Source organism: Hyla sarda, chromosome 1, assembly GCF_029499605.1.
Source record: "Hyla sarda isolate aHylSar1 chromosome 1, aHylSar1.hap1, whole genome shotgun sequence".
In the NCBI taxonomy this organism is placed as follows: domain Eukaryota; kingdom Metazoa; phylum Chordata; class Amphibia; order Anura; family Hylidae; genus Hyla; species Hyla sarda.
In genome coordinates, this window is record NC_079189.1 from 610435807 (window position 1) to 610456290 (window position 20484).

Genomic DNA, 20484 nt, shown 5'->3' on the forward strand with positions numbered 1-20484 from the left:
GCTCTCTGATGACATCACGAGCACAGTGCTCTCTGCTGACGTTATTATAATAATAATAAATGTTTATTGATTTATTTATTGTTGTCCTTAGTGGGATTTGAACCCAAGTCCCCAGCACTGCAAGGCAGCAGTGCTAACCACTGAGCCACCATGCTGCCCTTAGCATACATCTGCTATGCACGGTTGCTAAAATGGACAGAGATGTCAGCAGAGAGCACTGTGCTCGTGATGTCATCAGTGTTCCAAAAAGAAAGGAATTTCCTCTGTAGCATTCAGCAGCTAATAAGTACTGGAAGGATTAGGATTTTTTAATAGAAGTAATTTACAAATATGTTTAACTTTCTGGCACCAGTTGATTTAAAAGAAAAAAGGTTTTCACCGGAGTACCCCTTTAAATTATTTAGTGCATAAATAAATCACCTCAAAGTGGTTCTCCGCACCTAGACATCTTATCCCCTAGCAGTGAAGTCACGCCACACCCCCTCTATTAATGGCGTGACATGATCTCCAGGCCGGCACCTTGGCGTTCTGAACATCATGCCATGCCCCCTCCATTTATATCGCTCCCCCTCCCATAGACATGAATGGAGGGGGCGTGGCATGACAATGTTCAGAACGCGGGGCTCCGACCTGGAAATATCGGAGGGGGTCCCAGCGGCCGGACCCCCTGCGGTCAGACATCTTTAGGGGATTAGATGTCCAGGGGTGGAGTACCTGTTTAATGAGTGCTCTGAGTGTCTTCCCCAAGGATTAGGCAAGGGTTAAAGGGGTACTCCGGTGCTCCAATGTTCTGAACATTTTGTTCAGAATGTTTGGACCCGGAGGCCGTGACGTCACCCAACGCCCCCTCCATTTGCTGGGACCCCCACGTTCTCAGTGCAGCTCCTGGCATTCTGTGCCGGGAGCTGCCTCCGATACATGATGTCATGGCCATGCCCCCCCTCGTGACATCAGACCACACCTCCTCCATGTTTATGGCCGTCACGCCCCCTCCCATAGACATGAATGGAGAGGGTGCGGCCATGACGTCCGTCTCAGTCTTGGAGGTCGCAGTACCCCTGCAATCAGACATCGTATCCCCTATCCTTTGGATAGGGGAAAAGATGTATAAGCCTGGAATTCCCCTTTAATTCAATAGCATACGCCAGTGTTTCCCAACCAGGGTGCCTCCAGATGTTTCAAAAATACAACTCCCAGCATGCCTGGACAGCCAAAGGCTGTCCAAGCATGCTGGGAGTTGTAGTTTTGCAACATCTAGAGGCACCCTGGTTGGGAAACACTAGCATACGCACTTGTCAAGGGTCAGATGGGCACAATCGAGGGGTGCCGATTGGTAACCGTGGCAGCTGGAGGCCTTCCAACGGGATACCTGCCATAGGGCAGCCTGTACTAGAAGATCACCGATTTGACAGTTCACTGCCATACAGTAGTATAGTATACAGTAGTATGGCAGTAAGCTGTAAAAGCAACCAAATGATTGCTTATAATAGTCTCTATTGGGGACTAAATCAAGTTTTAAGATAAAGAAAATATAAAAGAAAATTATAAAAAGTTAAAGCGCAACAGTCATAAGATTTTACTCCCTAGAACTAAGACCAGTATGTGAAAGCTTTGGCTGCTTTATTTGAGTAATTCTCATCCTTTAAAGGGTGCCTTTCATCAAAAAAACTTTTGATATATTATAGATTAATGTATGCAGAATAACTTTCCAATAGCATGTTAGTAAAAAATATGCTTCTTTCTATTTAATTTTCCACTTTGAAAAAATGACCACTAGGGGTCTCCCTACCAGTCCTTTTTTTTTTATAGATTTCAGACTCCTGCAGGAGTCCTAAATCTCAGACTGCAGCCGGAACACAGACAAGCTCACCACTGCTCACTGCCAAGGAGCAGTGCTGAGCTTGTCTGTGTCCCAGCTGCAGTCTGAGATTTAGGACTCCAGCATGAGTCTGAAATCTATAAAAAAAAAGGACTGGTAGGGAGACCCCTAGTGGTCATTTTTTCAAAGTGAAAAATGAAATAGAAAGAAGAATATTTTGTAATAAAATGCAATTGGAAAGTTATTCTGAATACATTAATCTATAATATATCAAAAGTTTTTTTGATGAAAGGTACCCTTTAAAGATGCTTTTGAGTGGAGTCAGCAACAGTCGGATAGGCGTGGCCAGGAGTTCGCAATACCCCGGGCCCGCCACGTCTATCTCCTTTAAGTCATTTATGGGACCGCAAGTGCCGAAGTGATTGACTCACAGGACCTCACCGCATGCCCCTTCTATCTTTTCCGACAGACTGCTGGGGCCCCGTTCAGGAGATAGCAGGGGTGCCACGAGGTCGGACCCCCCACCAATCTACAACTTATCCCCTATCCTTTAGATAAGGGATAAGTTGTGTTTCAATGCACGACTCCTTTAACATAATATTTTTCCCAGATGTTAGTAAAACCCCCAAGTCATCCATATATACAAAGAGACCAAAACAAATAAGATCAGAAATTATGTGTAATAATGTGCGATGACACGGGGAAAACGTATTGCACACGCTTACTGATATTTATTTAACCTGTTAAGGACCAAGGGCGTACCTGTACGCCATGAGTCCGCTCCCGTTCTACAACGTCGGGCCCGCATAATAGCGGGTCGGGCCCGGCCTCTAACAACGGAGTAGTGCAGTGAAACATTACATCAATGAGAAACAATTGATCAATGTAAAAGATCAGTGTGTGCAGTGTTATAGTCTCCTATGGGATAACAATGATCAATGTAAAAGATAAGTGTGCGCAGTGTTATAGTCCCCTATGGGATAACAATGATCAGTATGAGATCAATGTGTGCAGTGTTATAGTCTCCTATGGGATAACAATGATCAGTGAAAGAGATCAGTGTGTGCAGTGTTATAGTCTCCTATGGGATAACAATGATCAATGTAAAAGATAAGTGTGTGCAGTGTTATAATCCCCTATGGGACAACAATGATCAGTATGAGATCAATGTGTGCAGTGTTTTCTCCTATGGGATAACAATGATCAGTGTAAGAGATCAGTGTGTGTGCAGTGTTATAGTCTCCTATGGGATAACAATGATCAATGTAAAAGATAAGTGTGTGCAGTGTTATAGTCCCCTATGGGATAACAATGATAGGTATGAGATCAATGTGTGCAGTGTTATAGTCTCCTATGGGATAACAATGATCAGTGTAGAAGATCAGTGTGTGCAGTCTTATAGTCTCTTATGGGATAACAATGATCAGTGTAGAAGATCAGTGTGTGTGCAGCCTTTTAGTCTCCTATGGGATAACAATGATCAGTGTAGAAGATCAGTGTGTGCAGCCTTATAGTCTCCTATGGGATAACAATGATCAGTGTAGAAGATCAGTGTGTGCAGCCTTATAGTCTCCTATGGGAGCTATAACATTGCAAAAAAAAAAAAAAGCGAATAAAGGTCATTTAGCCCCTTCCCTATTAAAAGTTTGAATCACCCCCCTTTTCCCATAATAAAAAAAAAAACTGTGTAAATAAAACTAAACATATGTGGTATCGCCACGTATGTAAATGTCCGTATTATAAAAATATATCATTAATTAAACCGCACGGTCAATGGCGTACGTGCAAAAAAATTCCAAGGTCCAAAATAACGTATTTTTGGTCACTTTTTATATAATGAAAAAATGAATAAAAAGCGATCAAAAAGTCCGTTCAATACATAAATGGTACCGCTAAAAACTTCAGATCACGGCGCAAAAAATGAGAAAATAAAGTTATAGGGGTGAGAAGATGAGAATTTTAAACGTATAAATTTTCCTGCATGTAGTTATGATTTTTTCCAGAAGTCCGACAATATCAAACCTATATAAGTAGGGGATCATTTTAATCGTATGGACCTACGGAATAAAGATAAGGTGTCATTTTTATGTAGGTAGATTGTTGGCTAGGGCCCTTAGAGATAAACCAGCCGCATTGTTTGTCCGGTCTGTCAAGAATGCAGCTGTCAGAATTGTACATCTCACCTTGCAAATCTAGATAGTTCCCACGCCTATTATGTGGGTCTATATTCCCAATGACGGCAGTGCTAAAGTACCCTCCTCTAATCTCCAGCGGACTGCACTACACTCCCCTCTCTGGCGCCTCACTTGTTCACGGCGTTAGATGCCCCATATACATCCTCAGAAATCTCCTGAGCCTGACCGCGACACTGACATTTTACAAGGTGCCTGCCTGCTTTTTATATTGTTTCTCTTCTGCTTTGCTGTCGACCTATTGTCCCATCTCCTAACTTACTTTTTTTTTAATTGAAAATACCTTTATTAGCAATCAAACGTCAATTAATAAATAATACATTCACCATACATAGCACGACAGCACAATATACAGCACAGGTTCACTACACTATACATCGTACCACATGCTATACTAACACTCCTACATTCATCATAAAACGTTATCCTGCATGCAATGTCCAACAAGGCATAAGGGACCGCGATAGGGAAAGGGGGATGGGAAAAGGGGGGATAGGGAAAGGAGATCACAGGCCCGAAGCTTTATTGAAAGACAAAGACACACAAGGGGAGAACAGGGAAGGAGAGGGGATTAATCCTCTTCTTCGGCGACATCCAGACTGTCCATGTTGGTATAGTCTCTAAGCAGACTTTGAATCATCTCATTTCCTGTTGATGCCGATTGTATGCGGAGATTCTTGCCGTGAGATTGACCCCCCCCCCCCCCCCCCCCTTCTGGACACTCTAGTCCACTCAGATCAAGTGGGTTTTATGCCTTTGAGAGAGACGCATGATAATACGCTAAAGACCTTCTCGGTCGTGTAACATGTCCACTGCATGGATGATTTTGTCACTAGATGCGGAGGCTTTTGACTTGGCGGTCTAAGCCGAATTGCTCAGCGAAGCATCTTGGCACTCTCTCATTACCAAACAACGAGAATTAGAGTTAATGGTTTCCTTTCTCATCCTCTGAAAATTTGGAATGGGACACGACAAGGGTGCTCACTTTCATCTTTGGTATACGCGCTTGTTATGGAGCACTTAATGCTTAATCTGCTGCTGCGTTCCGGAGATATCTTTATTTTACTGAATATGCAAATGAGCAGTCTGGGGCATGGGCACTAGTGACGTCAGCTCATGGCTGTCTGAGCATGCTGGGAGTTGTAGTTTTGCATTGAATAGTAGGCACTAAGACAGAGCAGGGAACAAAGTAAATATTAATAAGCCGGGCCGAGCGTTGACATATAACAAAACCTACTTAGGGGAAAAATATCCCCTCAGGGATCACCCTGACTAAAGACCCTCAATTGTTAAAGGACAACTGTAGTGCTAGACTTTTATATATCCCTGTGCCCGGGCCTCAAAAATAAACAAAATAAACTTTAACTCACCTTCCTACGAGCCCCCATTGGTCCGGCACAGGCCTCACGGTCCAGCGGTGCGAACCTCGTTCAACTTCCTGGGGACGGGGATGCCATAGAGCCGTCGGCGTATATCACCGGCCGCAGAGATGTCCCGCCCCGGCCGGTGATAGGCTGAGTGCACTGTCATGTAAGCAGCCGGCCAGAGCTGATTCGGTTATACGCCGACGGCTCTACGGCGTCCCCGTGAAGTAGAATGAGGTTCGCACCGCTGGACCGTGAGGCCTGTGCCGGACCAACGGGGGCTCGTAGGAAGGTGAGTTAAAGTTTATTTTGTTTATTTTTGAGGCCCGGGCACAGGGATATATAAAAGTCTAGCACTGCAGTTGTCCTTTAATAAAAATATAACCTTTATTTTTTTTACATTAAAAAAATTTGTCAACACTGCACATTTATGTTCCTTATAATTAGACTCCTAGTGTCTGTTGCACAGACTACTATTGAATGGAATACTGTATTGCCTTCTGATGCCGTCTTCAGACGGTATAATGGAACTATGGCACAGTGTTGTGCTAAAACATACATCTCTTCTCCTCCTTTAAAATAAAAGGTTATATTTTTATTAACAATTGAGGGTCTTTAGTCCGGGTGATCCCTGAGGGGACATTTTTCCCCCAAGTAGGTTTTGTTATATACAATGATTCCTCAACTTACAATGGCCTCAACATACAATAGTTTCAACATACAATGGTCTTTTCTGGACCATTGTAACTTGAAACCAGACTCAACATACAATGCTACGGAATCTGCGAAACGTGTCAAGGGCTGGAAGAACCGACCAGTCAGAATGGACATTCAGTGGTAAAAACCCTGTATTACTGAAGTGTATGTACTGACTGGTTTCTGGTAGCGCCCCCTACAGTACAGGGAGGTATTACATGTCCTGTACTCTTTACCTGTATTACTGAAGCGTATGCACTGACTGGTGTCTGGTAGCGCCCCCTACAGTACAGGGAGGTATTACATGTTCTGTACTCTTTACCTGTATTACTGAAGTGTATGCACTGACTGGTGTCTGGTAGTGCCCCCTACAGTACAGGGAGGTATTAAATGTTCTGTACTCTTTACCTGTATTACTGAAGTGTATGCACTGACTGGTGTCTGGTAGCGCCCCCTACAGTACAGGGAGGTATTACATGTTCTGTACTCTTTACCTGTATTACTGAAGTGTATGCACTGACTGGTGTCTGGTAGTGCCCCCTACAGTACAGGGAGGTATTACATGTTCTGTACTCTTTACCTGTATTACTGAAGTGTATGCACTGACTGGTGTCTGGTAGCGCCCCCTACAGTACAGGGAGGTATTACATGTTCTGTACTCTTTACCTGTATTACTGAAGCGTATGCACTGACTGGTGTCTGGTAGCTCCCCCTACAGTACAGGGAGGTATTACATGTTCTGTACTCTTTACCTGTATTACTGAAGTGTATTTACTGACTGGTGTCTGGTAGCGCCCCCTACAGTGCAGGGAGGTATTACATGTTCTGTACTCTTTACCTGTATTACTGAAGTGTATGTACTGACTGGTATCTGGTAGCGCCCCCTACAGTACAGGGAGGCATTACAAGTTCTGTACTACTCTTTACCTGTATTACTGAAGTGTATGCACTGACTGGTGTCTGGTAGCGCCCCCTACAGTACAGGGAGGCATTACAAGTTCTGTACTCTTTACCTGTACCAGGATTAGCTGCTCCTTTGGACACCAGGTGAGGGCGGCTCCATGTTCCTTTTTTTTTTTTTTAGGACATTGCGTGTTCTGTACAGGACCCTGAAAAAGCTCCTGTCCTCTACATAGACCAGTGTTTCCCAAAGAGGGTGCCTCCAGCTGTTGCAAAACTACAACTCCCAGCATGCCCGGAGTTGTAGTTTTGCAACAGCTGGAGGCACCCTCTTTGGGAAACACTGAAATAGACAGTGATTACAGCTCCCAGCAGATCTTTATTACTTTTATATGTAAGGATTTGCTTTATCTATATTAGATATCTACTTATTTTTCTTTAATCCTCACTTTTTCCTATTTTTGGATGACATTTTGGGGGCTTCAGAACCAATTACCAGGTTTCCATAGAGTTATCGTCTCAACATACAATGGTCGTCCTGGAACCAATTAATATTGTAACTTGAGGGACCACTGTACATACGTTGGCCCAAGGATCCCCTGGGGGACCTTTAGTGATTTATTTATTTTTTTGGGGCCAAGCGCTGACGTCTCTGTGCCCCAACCCCGGGATCATAGCTCCGCCCATGCCCCAGACTGATCATTTGCATATTCAGTCAAATAAAAATATCTCCAGAACGCAGAGGCAGATCCGGACACAAAAGGTATCCAGCTGATACGGTCTTTTTTTCGTCTCTACCGATTGCCAGCCGTCTTTTATTGTGAAGAAATAAAGTTTAGAATTTTTTTAAATAGGCGAGTGCCAACGACAATTATTCATTTGTTACTTCCACAGTTGTTCTTTCTATATCATTATGCACCTCTATACAGTATTTTATTACTCCTATAGGCTACAGGTATACATTTTGGATGTTATTGTTGGTATATTTGTGTAGTGGTGCCTCCCAGCTTTTCCCTTATCTCCTATTTTACTTGATATTTATTCACTTTTATAATGAAATCCAAGTAGTCTTTATTTTTAATTTTTTTGTAGTTAGTACGGTACGTACCTTTTTTTTTTTTTACATTTCTGTGATCTTACATTCATATTTTTGGCCCTTTTTTCATTCGTGCAGTATATATGTATGCATATATATTTACCCTTCTAATATTGTTGTGTCTTGGTGGTTCACTTCACTCACCCACTTATAGTCATCCCCATATATTATTGTTTATTGTCTAATCTAAAAGTTTCTTTGCACCAGCAAATACATGCGACATTTCGGCCAAATGGCCTTTTCTCAAGCATAAGACGACATACAAATTGCCCTTCTTAAGCCCTTCCAAAGTCGGCAGGATATTGTCATGTATAAAAAGAAGAGGCATGGACTCAAGGGACAGGGACATAATACTCCCCCTTTATAAAGCATTGGTACGGCCTCACCTGGAATATGCTGTTCAGTTTTGGTCGCCTGTCCATAAAAGGGACACTGCGGAGTTGGAAAGGGTGCAGAGACGCGCGACTAAACTAATATGGGGCATGGAACATCTTAGCTATGAGGAGCGATTAAAGGAGTTACAATTGTTTAGTCTTGAGAAGAGACGTTTAAGGGGGTATATGATAAACGTATATAAGTATATAAATGGCCCATACAAAAAATATGGAGAAAAACTGTTCCAGGTTAAACCCCCCCCCAAAGGACGAGGGGGCACTCCCTCCGCCTGGAGAAGAAAAGGTTTAGTCTAAAGGGGCGACACGCCTTCTTTACCGTGAGGACTGTGAATTTATGGAACAGTCTACCTCAGGAACTGGTCACAGCAGGAACAATTAACAGCTTTAAAACAGGGTTAGATACATTCCTGGAACAAAATAACATTAATGCTTATGCAGAATTATAAAACTACATCCCTTCCCCTTATCCCCTTACACCCTTCCCTTCAATACCCTGGTTGGACTTGATGGACGTATGTCTTTTTTCAACCATACTAACTAACTATGTAACTATGAATAATGATTGGGTACAACAGACATTGTTCCGCCCATGCATGGTTAAAATATACAGACACGTGACTAAGTGCTGTCAAAATTGTAAACGGTATACAGTGACCCCCCCCCCCCCCCCGACCTACGATGGCCCCGACATACGATCATTTCAACATACGATGGTCTCTCAGAGGCAGCATCAACACACGATGCTTTTGTATGTCGGGGCCATCGCATAAACGGCTATCCTGCAGCTCAGACTGCTTCAGCTGCCACCGGATAGCCGTTTACGGTGCCCCGTGTGCTCCGCTGACGATAATTTACCTTTCCTTGGGGCTCCGGCGCCTCCTCTTCAGGATCCCCTGCATCGTCGGCGCTCTCCATTGACGTCATCACGTCGCTCCGTCATCCAATAGGAGCGGCGTGCATAGCGACGTGATGGCGGCGACGGACAGTGCGGATGCTGGGGAAGCAGAGGCCTTGCCGGAGAGTCGGGGACACCTCAGGGACGCGGCAACAGCGATGGATGGCGACATCCCGAGCAGCAGTGACGAGTGGTGACGGTCCAGGGCGGCGGGGACAGGTGAGTACAACTTCTTCTAAAAGTAGTCTTCAACCTGCGGACCTCCAGATGTTGCAAAACTACAACTCCCAACATGCCCGGACAGCCAACGGCTGGAGGTCCGCAGGTTGTAGACCACTGTCCTATACTTTCCATTGCACAGATCCCTCAACATGCGATGGTTTCAACAAACGATGGTCCATTTGGAACGGATTACCATCGTATGTTGAGGGGCCACTGTATATAAAGTGCTCAAATACATTCTATATTACAAAATTACAAATCTAAACATTGGATTATTGTAGACCGGGGGTCCACCGTACTCACTGTCTTCCGCGATCACTGTGTTCAGTTTTATATCTTCTCACCAGTTACTTCTGATGATGTTGCCAATTTTGGTGCTGTGAGTAGAATATGTCGACACGAATGGAATCCTATTGTTTTTCTCTCTTTTCACTGGATGTAATAACATCTCACGTGATCTCTCACGACCCCCATGACCATCAGAGGGGTATTCAATCGGTTTCTAAATATTTACAACACTCAAGACTTACCAGATAACACCCGTTCCCTTGTTCTGGGCCTACTGGAGATCATCCTCAGACAGAATTATTTTCTGTTTGGGGGATGATTTCTCTGTCCGGAATAGGGGGAACGGCCATGGGGGTCAAACATAGCACCAATGTACGTGAATATTTACATGACAGACCTTGAGACCTCATATGTCTACACTTTTCCTTCCAGTATGTACTAGGGATCGACCGATATCGTTTTTTTAGGGCCGATACCGATAATCTGGGGAGGTTAGGGCCAATAGCCAATAACTTATACCAATATTCCGGTATAAGTTATCGGCTATTTATCCACCCCCCCGACACCGCTGCAGATCATTGATTTAAAGTGGGCGCTTTAAATCACTGCAGCGGATTTTGCGGTGCCATAGACCGCCGCCGCCACCCGCTTCTCTCCCCCTGCCTGTCAGGGGGTCCTCCTGAGTCCTATCACCGCGACTGCCCCCCCCCCTGCACCGCTCCGCAACCGCCCCCCACACCGCACCGCCCTGACTCCATTGCTTCCCCCATCCCTGGTTTTATAATTACCTGTTCCCGGGGTCCACTCTACATCTGGCTCCGTTGGCGTCCTCCTGAGCTGTCACTGTGCGCACTGACGGTGACATCGCGTCACGTCACTCGTCATTGCACATGGCGTAACGCAGGACACAGCAGGAGCCAGAAGTAGCGTGGACCTCGGCCCACGGGAACAGGTAATTATAAAACCGGGGATGGGGGAGGCAATGGGGCCGGGGCGGTGCAATGGTGGGTGCGACGCGGTGTGGCGGGTCGGTGTGCGGCGGGGGCGGTGCCAGGGGACGGCAAGGTAATTGCCGATACTGATAATGCCCAAAATCGTGATTATTGGCTGATAATATCGGCCAAACCAATAATCGGTCGATCCCTAGTATGTACACACGTGGTATCGATATATAGACGACGCGTTTGTCATCTGGACAGGGAATTATGAACAGTTAGATTTTTTTCTAATTTATCCAGAGTTGGGATTTACTATGGTGGCATCAGATGTTTCATTGCAGTTTTTAGATACCACAATTTACAGACAGGAGAACAGATTAGTGACCGATCTTTTTGTAAAACCAACCGATAAAAACAATTTGTTAATATACACTAGTTTTCACCCTAAACCCATGATAAAATCACTGCCATAAAGTGAAATGCTTAGAATTAAGATATCGAGATATTTACTCGATAGCCACAGGAACACATTACAACAGAGATCACGTGAGATGTTATTACATCCAGTGGAAAGAGAGAAAACCGATAGGATTCCATTCGTGTCGACATATTCTACTCACAGTACCAAAATTGCCAACATCATCAGAAGTAACTGGGACATTGTTAAACGGTCAACTACACTAAAAGATCCACCTGTAATGGTATATCACAAAGGCCACAGGTACAAAGATCGATTGGTAAAATCACATATAGGTAGCCAGAAACAGCAACAGAAGACAACATGGCTGGGGTCTAGAATAGGGAATTTTCCAAGTCTCGATTGCAGCCATTGCAATAATACGGTCAAAGGAGACACATTTTATCACCCACATAAGGGCCAAAAATACACTATTAGGAGCAGATATACTTGTAGGTCATCTTATGTTATCTACATGTCCATGTGGCTTAAGTTATATAGGTGAAGCTATAAATGAGTGCAGAATTTGCTTGAATGGACATAAATCTTCTATTAGGACGGGGAGATTAGATCTCTTAGATTAGCAAAGCATTTTCATGATTTGGGGCATAATATCAGCCAATTGAGGTTTCGCATCATCGATCATGTTCCCCCATTGAGGAGAGGTGGAGATAGGGAACGTATGCTCAAACTAAAAGAACGGAGATGGATCCATAGACTAAATACTTTACATCCCCAATGGTTTGAACATAGATTTCAGCTTGAAACCTTTTATATAATGTGTATTTGAATCCTAGTTTTCTTTTCCCCCCCCCCCTTTTTTTTTTCTTCTTTTTAATTTTGATGTGATCACCTATTTTCAGTTTTTATTTTTGGTTTTTCCATTTTTTTCTTTTTTCCTTTTTAAAAAATGTTTTCCAAAATGTTTTTCAGTTTCTATTTTCATTATTTCCTTTATTTTTCTTGTTTTCTCTTGTTTATTTTCCCACTATTTTTTATTTTTATTTTTTTCCTTTTTTTTATAGACCTATATTTTTTATTTTTTTTATTTTTCTTGTGTCTTTTTTTTTTTTTTTTTACTTCTTCCTCTCCCCCCCCTTCTTTTTTTCTCTGTATTCATTTTCCTCCTTTTTTCTTTTTCCTTTCTCTCTCTTTTTCCTCCCCTTTTTTTTTTTGCCCATGCATCCTGTTTCTTTTTAACTCTTTTTCTTCCAATTGGTTTTAATCTCTAAGCGACCTTGATCGATAATAATTTTTATGAAAATTCAGACACTTTTTAATTTGCTTCACTTTATAGGCATTGTCACTTTATTCCTCTGGAGAATGATCAGGAATGTGAAGAACGGGGGGACCGCATACCGCTAGAACGCCGCAGAAAAAAGATATCCAGTATTGTGTTCTATTTATACATATGATTTATGTACCTTATGCACACCCAGAGGTAAGCTCAGAAAGAGATTGTGCGGCACAAAGGCCAGCATGTCCGGAGCAGCTGCTGGTCAACACAGGGTTACTAGGATCAGAGAGAGTCTGCCCTGCTTATTGGGCAGACTCAGTGTGCTTGGCGCTGTCATTACAGCACAGGAGCCGGAAGTACAGGAGCCGGAACTACTGGAGCGTGTGCAGTGTGTTTGTTTACATAGTCAGCACATTGAAAACGGCGATTTAAGTGAGTACGGCGGACCCCCGCTCTACAAAAACCCAGTGTTTACATTTGTAATGATATAATATTGAATGTATTTGAGCACTTTATATATACTGTTTACAATTTTGACAGCACTTAGTCACGTGTCTGTATATATATATAGGGTACCTCTCATCAAATAAACTTTTGATATATTTTAGATTAATGAATGTTGAATAACTTTCCAATAACATGTTAATGACAAATATGCTTCTTTCCATTGTATTTTTCCCGATCAGTCCTGTCAGCAAGCATTTCTGACTCATGCTGGAGTCCTAAACACTCAGAGCTGCCAGCCTGCTTTGTTCACAGCCAAACAGGCTGTGAACAAAGCAGGCTGGCAGCTCTGAGTGTTCTCCTTTGTGAACAAAGCAGACTGGCAGCTCGTAGTGTTTAGGACTCCAGCATGAGTCTGAAATGCTTGCTGCCAGGACTGGTAGGGAGACCCCTAGTGGTCATTTCTTCAAAGTGGAAAATTAAATAGAAAGAAGCATATTTTTTAATAACGTGCAATTGTGAAGTTATTCTGCATACATTAATCTATCAAAAGTTTTTTTGATGAGAGGTACCCTTTAACCTATCACGATGCATGGGCGGAACAATGTCTTTTTTACAGATGAGTCACGTGTGTTGTAACCAATCATTATTCACCATTGTATATTTAAGAAGGGCAATTTGTATGTCGTCTTATGCTTGAGAAAGGCCATTTGGCCGAAACGTCGCATGTTAAGCAATAAGAACTCCAATTTTTTTTTGCTATATTAATATGAATAATCACATTTAGACATTTATTTAATAATTATGCACAGATAACAGTACTAGTTTTTCATACATATACACAGACACACACACATTACCAGGGGTTTACAATTTAGAAATAATTTTTTTTTTTTTTTTTTAATCAATTAAGGTCACTGTAAATATGGCTTTTCTTCTTTATGACTAGCTTCATGTTTAACAAGATGCAATTTCTGTATAAAACCTTTCCCACGTTCTAAACATGCATATGGCTTCTTTGCTATGTGAATTTTCTGATGTGTAAGGAGACTTGGCTTATTTGTAAAGCATTTTCCACATTCTGAACAAGAATACGGCGTCTCTCCTGTGTGAGTTCTCTTATGTCTAACAAGACTCGATTGAGTTGAAAAACATTTCCCACATTCTGAACACGAATACGGCTTCTCTCCTGTGTGAATTCTCTTATGTCTAAGCAGCGGTGGTTTCTTTGAAAAACATTTTCCACATTCTGAACATGAATACGGTTTCTCTCCTGTGTGAATTATCTGATGGTGCCTTAGTTTGTCTTTAGTAATAAAACACTTTCCACATTCTAAACATGAATAGGGCTTATCTCCTGTGTGACTTCTCATATGATTCACAAGGAGTGATTTACATGCAAAACATTTGCCACATTGTGAACATGAATATGGCTTCTCCCCTGTGTGACTTCTCTCATGTCTAACAAGGTTGAATTGATGTGTAAAGCATTTCCCACATTGTGAACAGGAATACAGCTTCTCTCCTGTGTGAATTCTCTTATGTCTAGAAAAGTAGGATGCATCTGTAAAAGATTTCCCACATTCTGAACACGAATAGGGCTTCTCTCCTGAGTGAATTCTTTCGTGTTTAACAAGACTGGACTGTTGTGTAAAACACTTCCCACATTGTGAACATGAATACGGCTTCTCGCCTGTGTGAATTCTCTTGTGTTTAACAAGACTACATTGTTGGGTAAAACATTTCTCACATTCTGAACATGAAAATGGCTTCTCTCCTGTGTGAATTCTTTCGTGTATAACGAGACTGGATTGCTGTGTAAAACATTTTCCACATTCTGAACATGAATAAGGCTTCTCTCCTGTGAGATTTTTCTTATGTTTAACAGGATCCGATTTCTTTACAAAACATTTCTCCCATTCAAAATTTGAATGTGGCTTCTCTCCTGTGTGAATTCTCTCGTGTTTAGCGAGCCTGGATTTTCGTGTAAAACATTTCCCGCATTCTGAGCATGAAAACGGCTTCTGCCCTAGGTGAATTCTTCTGTGTCCATAAAGACCTTGTCTTCTTGCAAACTGTTTTCCACATACATCACATTTAAACTTTTTACCCTCTCTCTGACCTGTACTTGCGGTAATCTGTGATTGGTCGGAAGAAGGTTCCTCATGATCAGGGGGATTATTATAGGATAGATCTGTGCTGTAAAGTCCTGGATGGACAATAACAGTGAGGAGGTCTTCTCCTGTGTGCTCAATAATATCTTCAGCTTCTACTTTAAAATTGAGGGATAACATGACGTCTCCTTCAGAATTCTTGCTGGGATTTTCTGTAGTATAAAAATGCATTTTGAGACTTTAGTTTCATAAAATGTTATTAGGTTGGAAACACCTGCAGTTATTTATGCACTTAAATGGGGGGAGATATACATCTTCTCTTTCCTTTTGTTTGGCTTCATTTATGGCTTTGGTGCTACAAACTCCATCAAAACCTGCATGTGTGATTCAATTAAAGTGGCACTCCAGCCCTAAACATCTTATACCCTATCCAAAGGTCCGGCCACTGGGACCCCCCCCCCCCCCCGTGATCTCTCGCACGGCACCCCAGTCATCAGGTGAACAGAGCGAAATCTGCTCCATGCCGGATGGCGGGCGACTACAGCCGCCCCGTCCCCTCCATTCATGTCTACTGGAGGAGGAGTGATGGCTACGTAGTAGCCGTCATGCCCCCTTCCATATACAAGAATAGAGGGGGCGTGGCGTCACGAACATGAAAGCTCCAAGCTTCCATGTTCTGGATGCCGCCGCTACCGGCCTGTTGATCAGCGGCTGGACCCCGTGATCAGACATCTTATCCCTCTCCCCCGTGGATCTGATCAATTGCTGGTTTCCTCTCTGAACTGTGACCCTGCTGTTTCCAGGCAACGGAGTACACACTTTCCCACAATCCCCCTTGCTCCCACAATTTTTTTTTTAGACTGGTTGGCACATATTTTATTTTTGTTTTTGGATTTTAAGTCACTCCCCTTTTACAGTGGCACGCATGGCTTAAACATCCTTCCACTGTTTTTAACCCCTTAAGGACTGAGCGTTTTTCCACTTTCATTTTTTTCCTACTCACCTTTTAAAAAAATCATAACCCTTTCAATTTTGCACCTACAGACCCATATGATGGCTTGTTTTTTTGTGCCACCAATTCTACTTTGTAACGAGTCATTTTACCCCCCAAAAAAATTCTACGGTGAAAGAAAAAAAAATAATAATATATATATATATATATATATATATATATATATATATATATTTGTGGGACAAAAGTGAAAAAACAAACCACGCCATTTTGTAACTTTTGGGGGATTCCATTTCTACGCAGTGCATATTTCGGTAAAAATGACACCTTCTCTTTATTCTCTAGGTCCATATGATTAAAATGATCCCCTACTTATATAGGTTGGATTTTGTCGCACTTCTGGAAAAAATCATAACTACATGCAGGAAAATTTATACATTTAAAATTGTCATCTTCTGACCCCTATAACTTTTTTATTTTTCCGCGTATGGGGCCGTATGAGGGCTCATTTTTTGCGCCGTGATCTGAAGTTTTTAGCAGTACCATTTTTGTTTTGATAGGACTTTTTGATTTCTTTTTATTCATTTTTTTATGGTATAAAAAGGGACCAAAAATACGCTATTTTGGACTTTTGAATTTTTTCGCGCGCACGCCATTGACCGCGCAGTTTAATGAACAATATATTTTTACAGTTTGGACATTTATGCACACGGCGATACCAAATATGTTAATATTTATTTACATAGTTTTTTGATTTTTTTTAATGGGAAAAGGGGGGTGATTCAAACTTTTATTAGGGAAGGGGTTAAATGACACTTTTTTTGCATAGGGGACTATACCATGCAGTACATTGATTGCATACACTGTTCTGTGCCATAGCATAGCATTGATCAGTGTTATCTGCGCTCCACTGCTCCTGCCTGGATCTCAGGCACTGAGCAATCACTCGGCGATCAGACAACGAGGGGGCAGGTAGGTATCCTCCTCGTGTCCTAACAGCTGATCGGGACAACGCGGTTTTATCGCGGTGGTCCTTATCTGCCCGACTGAGCTGCCGGGAATGTTTTTTTTTTTTTTTACTTTAGATGCCGCGATCAACTTTGGTCTCTGCGTCTAAAGGGTCGATACCGGGCATCACCACGATCGGTGATGTCCGGTATTAACCACAGGTCCAGGCTATAGTTAGCCGCCAGGACCGACCCGATGTATATATGGTGGGAGCGGGTGCAGGACCTACAGGTATGCTCTGCGTCCTTAAGAGGTTAACAGCATTTACTGATATGCTTTACATCAAGCCCCATGGACATAGACACAATGTACATCTCCAGACCTTATTCTTTGTATGAGACAGACTTGTACGCATGCTCTGTGACCTGTGCAGGAGTCATTCTACAGGGGAAGGGGGAGGCTAAGCTCATATTATCTTCTCTATCTACTGGTGTCAGCTTCCATTGTATTGCTATACAGATCACTTTCCAACAGCGTGCTCCTTATCATCACAGACAGAGCGGGAAGTCTAAGCTTAGTTTTAGGACTAGTGGTCAGAATGAAAAGAGCAGGATTTAAGGATTATTTTAGAATATAAACAGCTCAAAGGGAAATGAAAAAATAATAATCAAAAATTAGTTTTGATTAAAAACTCAATTTAAACAATAGGTCCTTTTATGACAGCACATTCCTTGTAAGAAGCCTCTTAATTCCCTCTGTAATCCATTATTACACACCTGGGGTAACACCTCCTGGAATTATTACATACCTGGGGTAACACCGCCTGGAATTATTACATACCTGGGGTAACACCTCCTGGAATCATTACATACCTGGGGTAACACCTCCTGGAATTATTACACCCTTGGGGTAACACCTCCTGGAATTATTACACCCCTGGGGTAACACCTCCTGGAATTATTACATACCTGGGGTAACACCTCCTGGAATTATTACATACCTGGGGTAACACCTCCTGGAATTATTACATACCTTGGGTAACACCTCCTGGAATTATTACATACCTGGAGTAACACCTCCTGGAATTATTACATACCTGGAGTAACACCTCCTGGAATCATTACATACCTGGGGTAACACCTCCTGAAATTATTACACCCTTGGGGTAACACCTCCTGGAATTATTACACCCCTGGGGTAACACCTCCTGGAATTATTACACCCCTGGGGTAACACCTCCTGGAATTATTACATTCCTGGGCTAACACCTCCTGGAATTATTACATACCTGGGGTAACACCTCCTGGAATCATTACATACCTGGGGTAACACCTCCTGGAATTTCCTCCTTCACTTCCCTCATACACGGGTGATGGCCCCTCATCCTCTCTTCTTCATCCTCCACTTTATTATTAGTCAGATCTCCCCCCTGATGTGACATATAGAACAATTCACTACAATACAGCAGACAGGAGGAGCAACAGAGACCCCCAAAATCTATCCCCACATCTATGACTGCAGGACCCCCCTATAGAGATGTGGGATAGGATCAGCCTCATCTACCTGAAGCTTCTCTGGGACATTTCCCTCTGGACAGTCCTGGGAATACAGAGGACGGGGACACCTCTCGAGTGGATTTCTATCCATGACTCCATCTGTAGGGAACACACAGGGAATAGATTATTTACATGTGATGATCAGATGATGGGTGAAGGATCTAGGGGACCCTCAAAACAGAATTTACTTTTACAATCAATAAGAATCTCCCCCTCCTTACACTGCTGATTGGCCCCAAAATCCATTTCCTCTTCTGATTCATCTATAACCTCAACCTTAATATCGATCAAATCTTCATCCTAAGAAGAAAAGAAAACACGTAAGTTGATCTTCGGTTCAATCATCTTATAGTCGTATTTCAGGGAGACTTTAGCGCCATCTACCTGATGGTTCTCTGGGACATTTCCCTCTGGACAGTCCTGGGAATACAGAGGACGGGGACACCTCTCGGGTGGATTTCTATCCATGACTCCATCTGTAGGGAACACACAGGAAATGAATACATCACCTCCTGTACATCCATCTATACATCATATTCTTCCAGGTTATTTATCAGACCTCGATAACAATGTTTTGCTCCTCCTACTTTCTGACAAAACACCAGATAATCCCAGGCCCGGAGCTAATGGTCCGTACAGTGACTCCGCTGCCATTCCATTGTCAGCAGGTGGAGGAGACATTTTGGCATTAGATGGGTTGTCTGGGGAAAGGGGGAGATTCATTAAAGGGGTACTCCGGTGGAAATTTTTTTTAAATCAACTGGTGCCAGAAAGTTAAACAGATTTGTAAATTACTTCTATTAAAAAAATCTTAATCCTTCCAGTACTTTTTAGCGTCTGTATGCTACAGAGGAAATGCTTTTCTTTGCGGATTCTCTTCTGAACACAGTGCTCTCTGCTGACCTCTGCTGTCCATTTTAGGAACTGTCCAGAGCAGCATATGTTTGCTATGGGGATTTTCTCTTGCTCTGGACAGTTCCTAAAATGGACAGCAGAGGTCAGCAGAGCAGAAGAGAAATCCAAAAAGAAAAAAGAATTTCCTCTGTAGTATAAAGCCGCTAAAAAGTACTGGAAGGATTAAGATTTTTTTAATAGAAGTAATTTACAAATCTGTTTGACTTTCTGGCACCAGTTGATAAAAAAAATAAAATAAACAAAATAAAAAAGTTTTCCACCGGAGTACCCCTTTAAGACTTGTGCAGAGGAAAAATTAACCAGTTGCCCATAGCAACCAATCAGATTACTTCTTAAATTTTTCAGAGACCTTTTCAAAAGTGAAAGCAGAGATCTGATTGGTTGCTATGGATACACAGATTTTAATGAATCTCCCCACAAAATACCTATTTACAAAATACCTTATAAGGGGAATCTACATGTAGATCTCACAGACATCATATGAACTGGTCCAGGGAAGACAACCGAAAAGTTGGGTCACACCTGGGAAAGAGCGTTGGTTCCCATTGGTCTGGGATTTGCTTTTTTTTTTAATAGATGTCAGGGTGAAAAGACTGGATTTAGGATGTGAATCTGTTTTCCTTAGTCTCCTCAGCAGCACAAACATGGGGGGGTCTCCACTCCTGAACGCCCTAATATAGGCAAAATTTGCTCCTGTACGTCTTTAAAATATGCAAATTCAACGTATATTGCAAAACACATCCCCTAACGACAATGAGTAAATTATAAAGAAAGGCAAAATAAATAGGGAGGGAACCATGTGTTCCCTCAAGTTACAATATTAATTGGTTCTGGGACGACCATTGTATGTTGAACCCATTGTATGTTGAGACCAGAACTCTATGGAAACCTGGTAATTGGTTCTAAAGGCACCAAAATGTCATCCAAAAATAGGAAAAAGTGAGGATTAAAGAAAAATAAGTAGATAATTAATACAGATAAAGCAAATCCTTACATATAAAAGTAAGAAAGATCTGCTGGGGGCTGTAATCATTGTCTAGGTCAGTGTTTCCCAAG

General features: G+C 42.4%; 1 protein-coding gene across 1 annotated transcript in view; it reads right to left on the reverse strand.

Annotated features, from left to right (window-relative positions):
- Window positions 1-20484, reverse strand: part of LOC130300905 (uncharacterized) — a 448736-nt gene that overhangs the window by 202660 nt on the left and 225592 nt on the right. Inside the window, exons 16-18 of the mRNA XM_056551581.1 lie at window positions 18735-18813; window positions 18521-18612; window positions 18278-18386 (exon numbers count right to left, since the gene is read on the reverse strand). Coding sequence (XP_056407556.1) covers window positions 18278-18386; window positions 18521-18612; window positions 18735-18813 — 280 coding nt within the window. The remainder of the gene's footprint in view (window positions 1-18277; window positions 18387-18520; window positions 18613-18734; window positions 18814-20484) is intronic.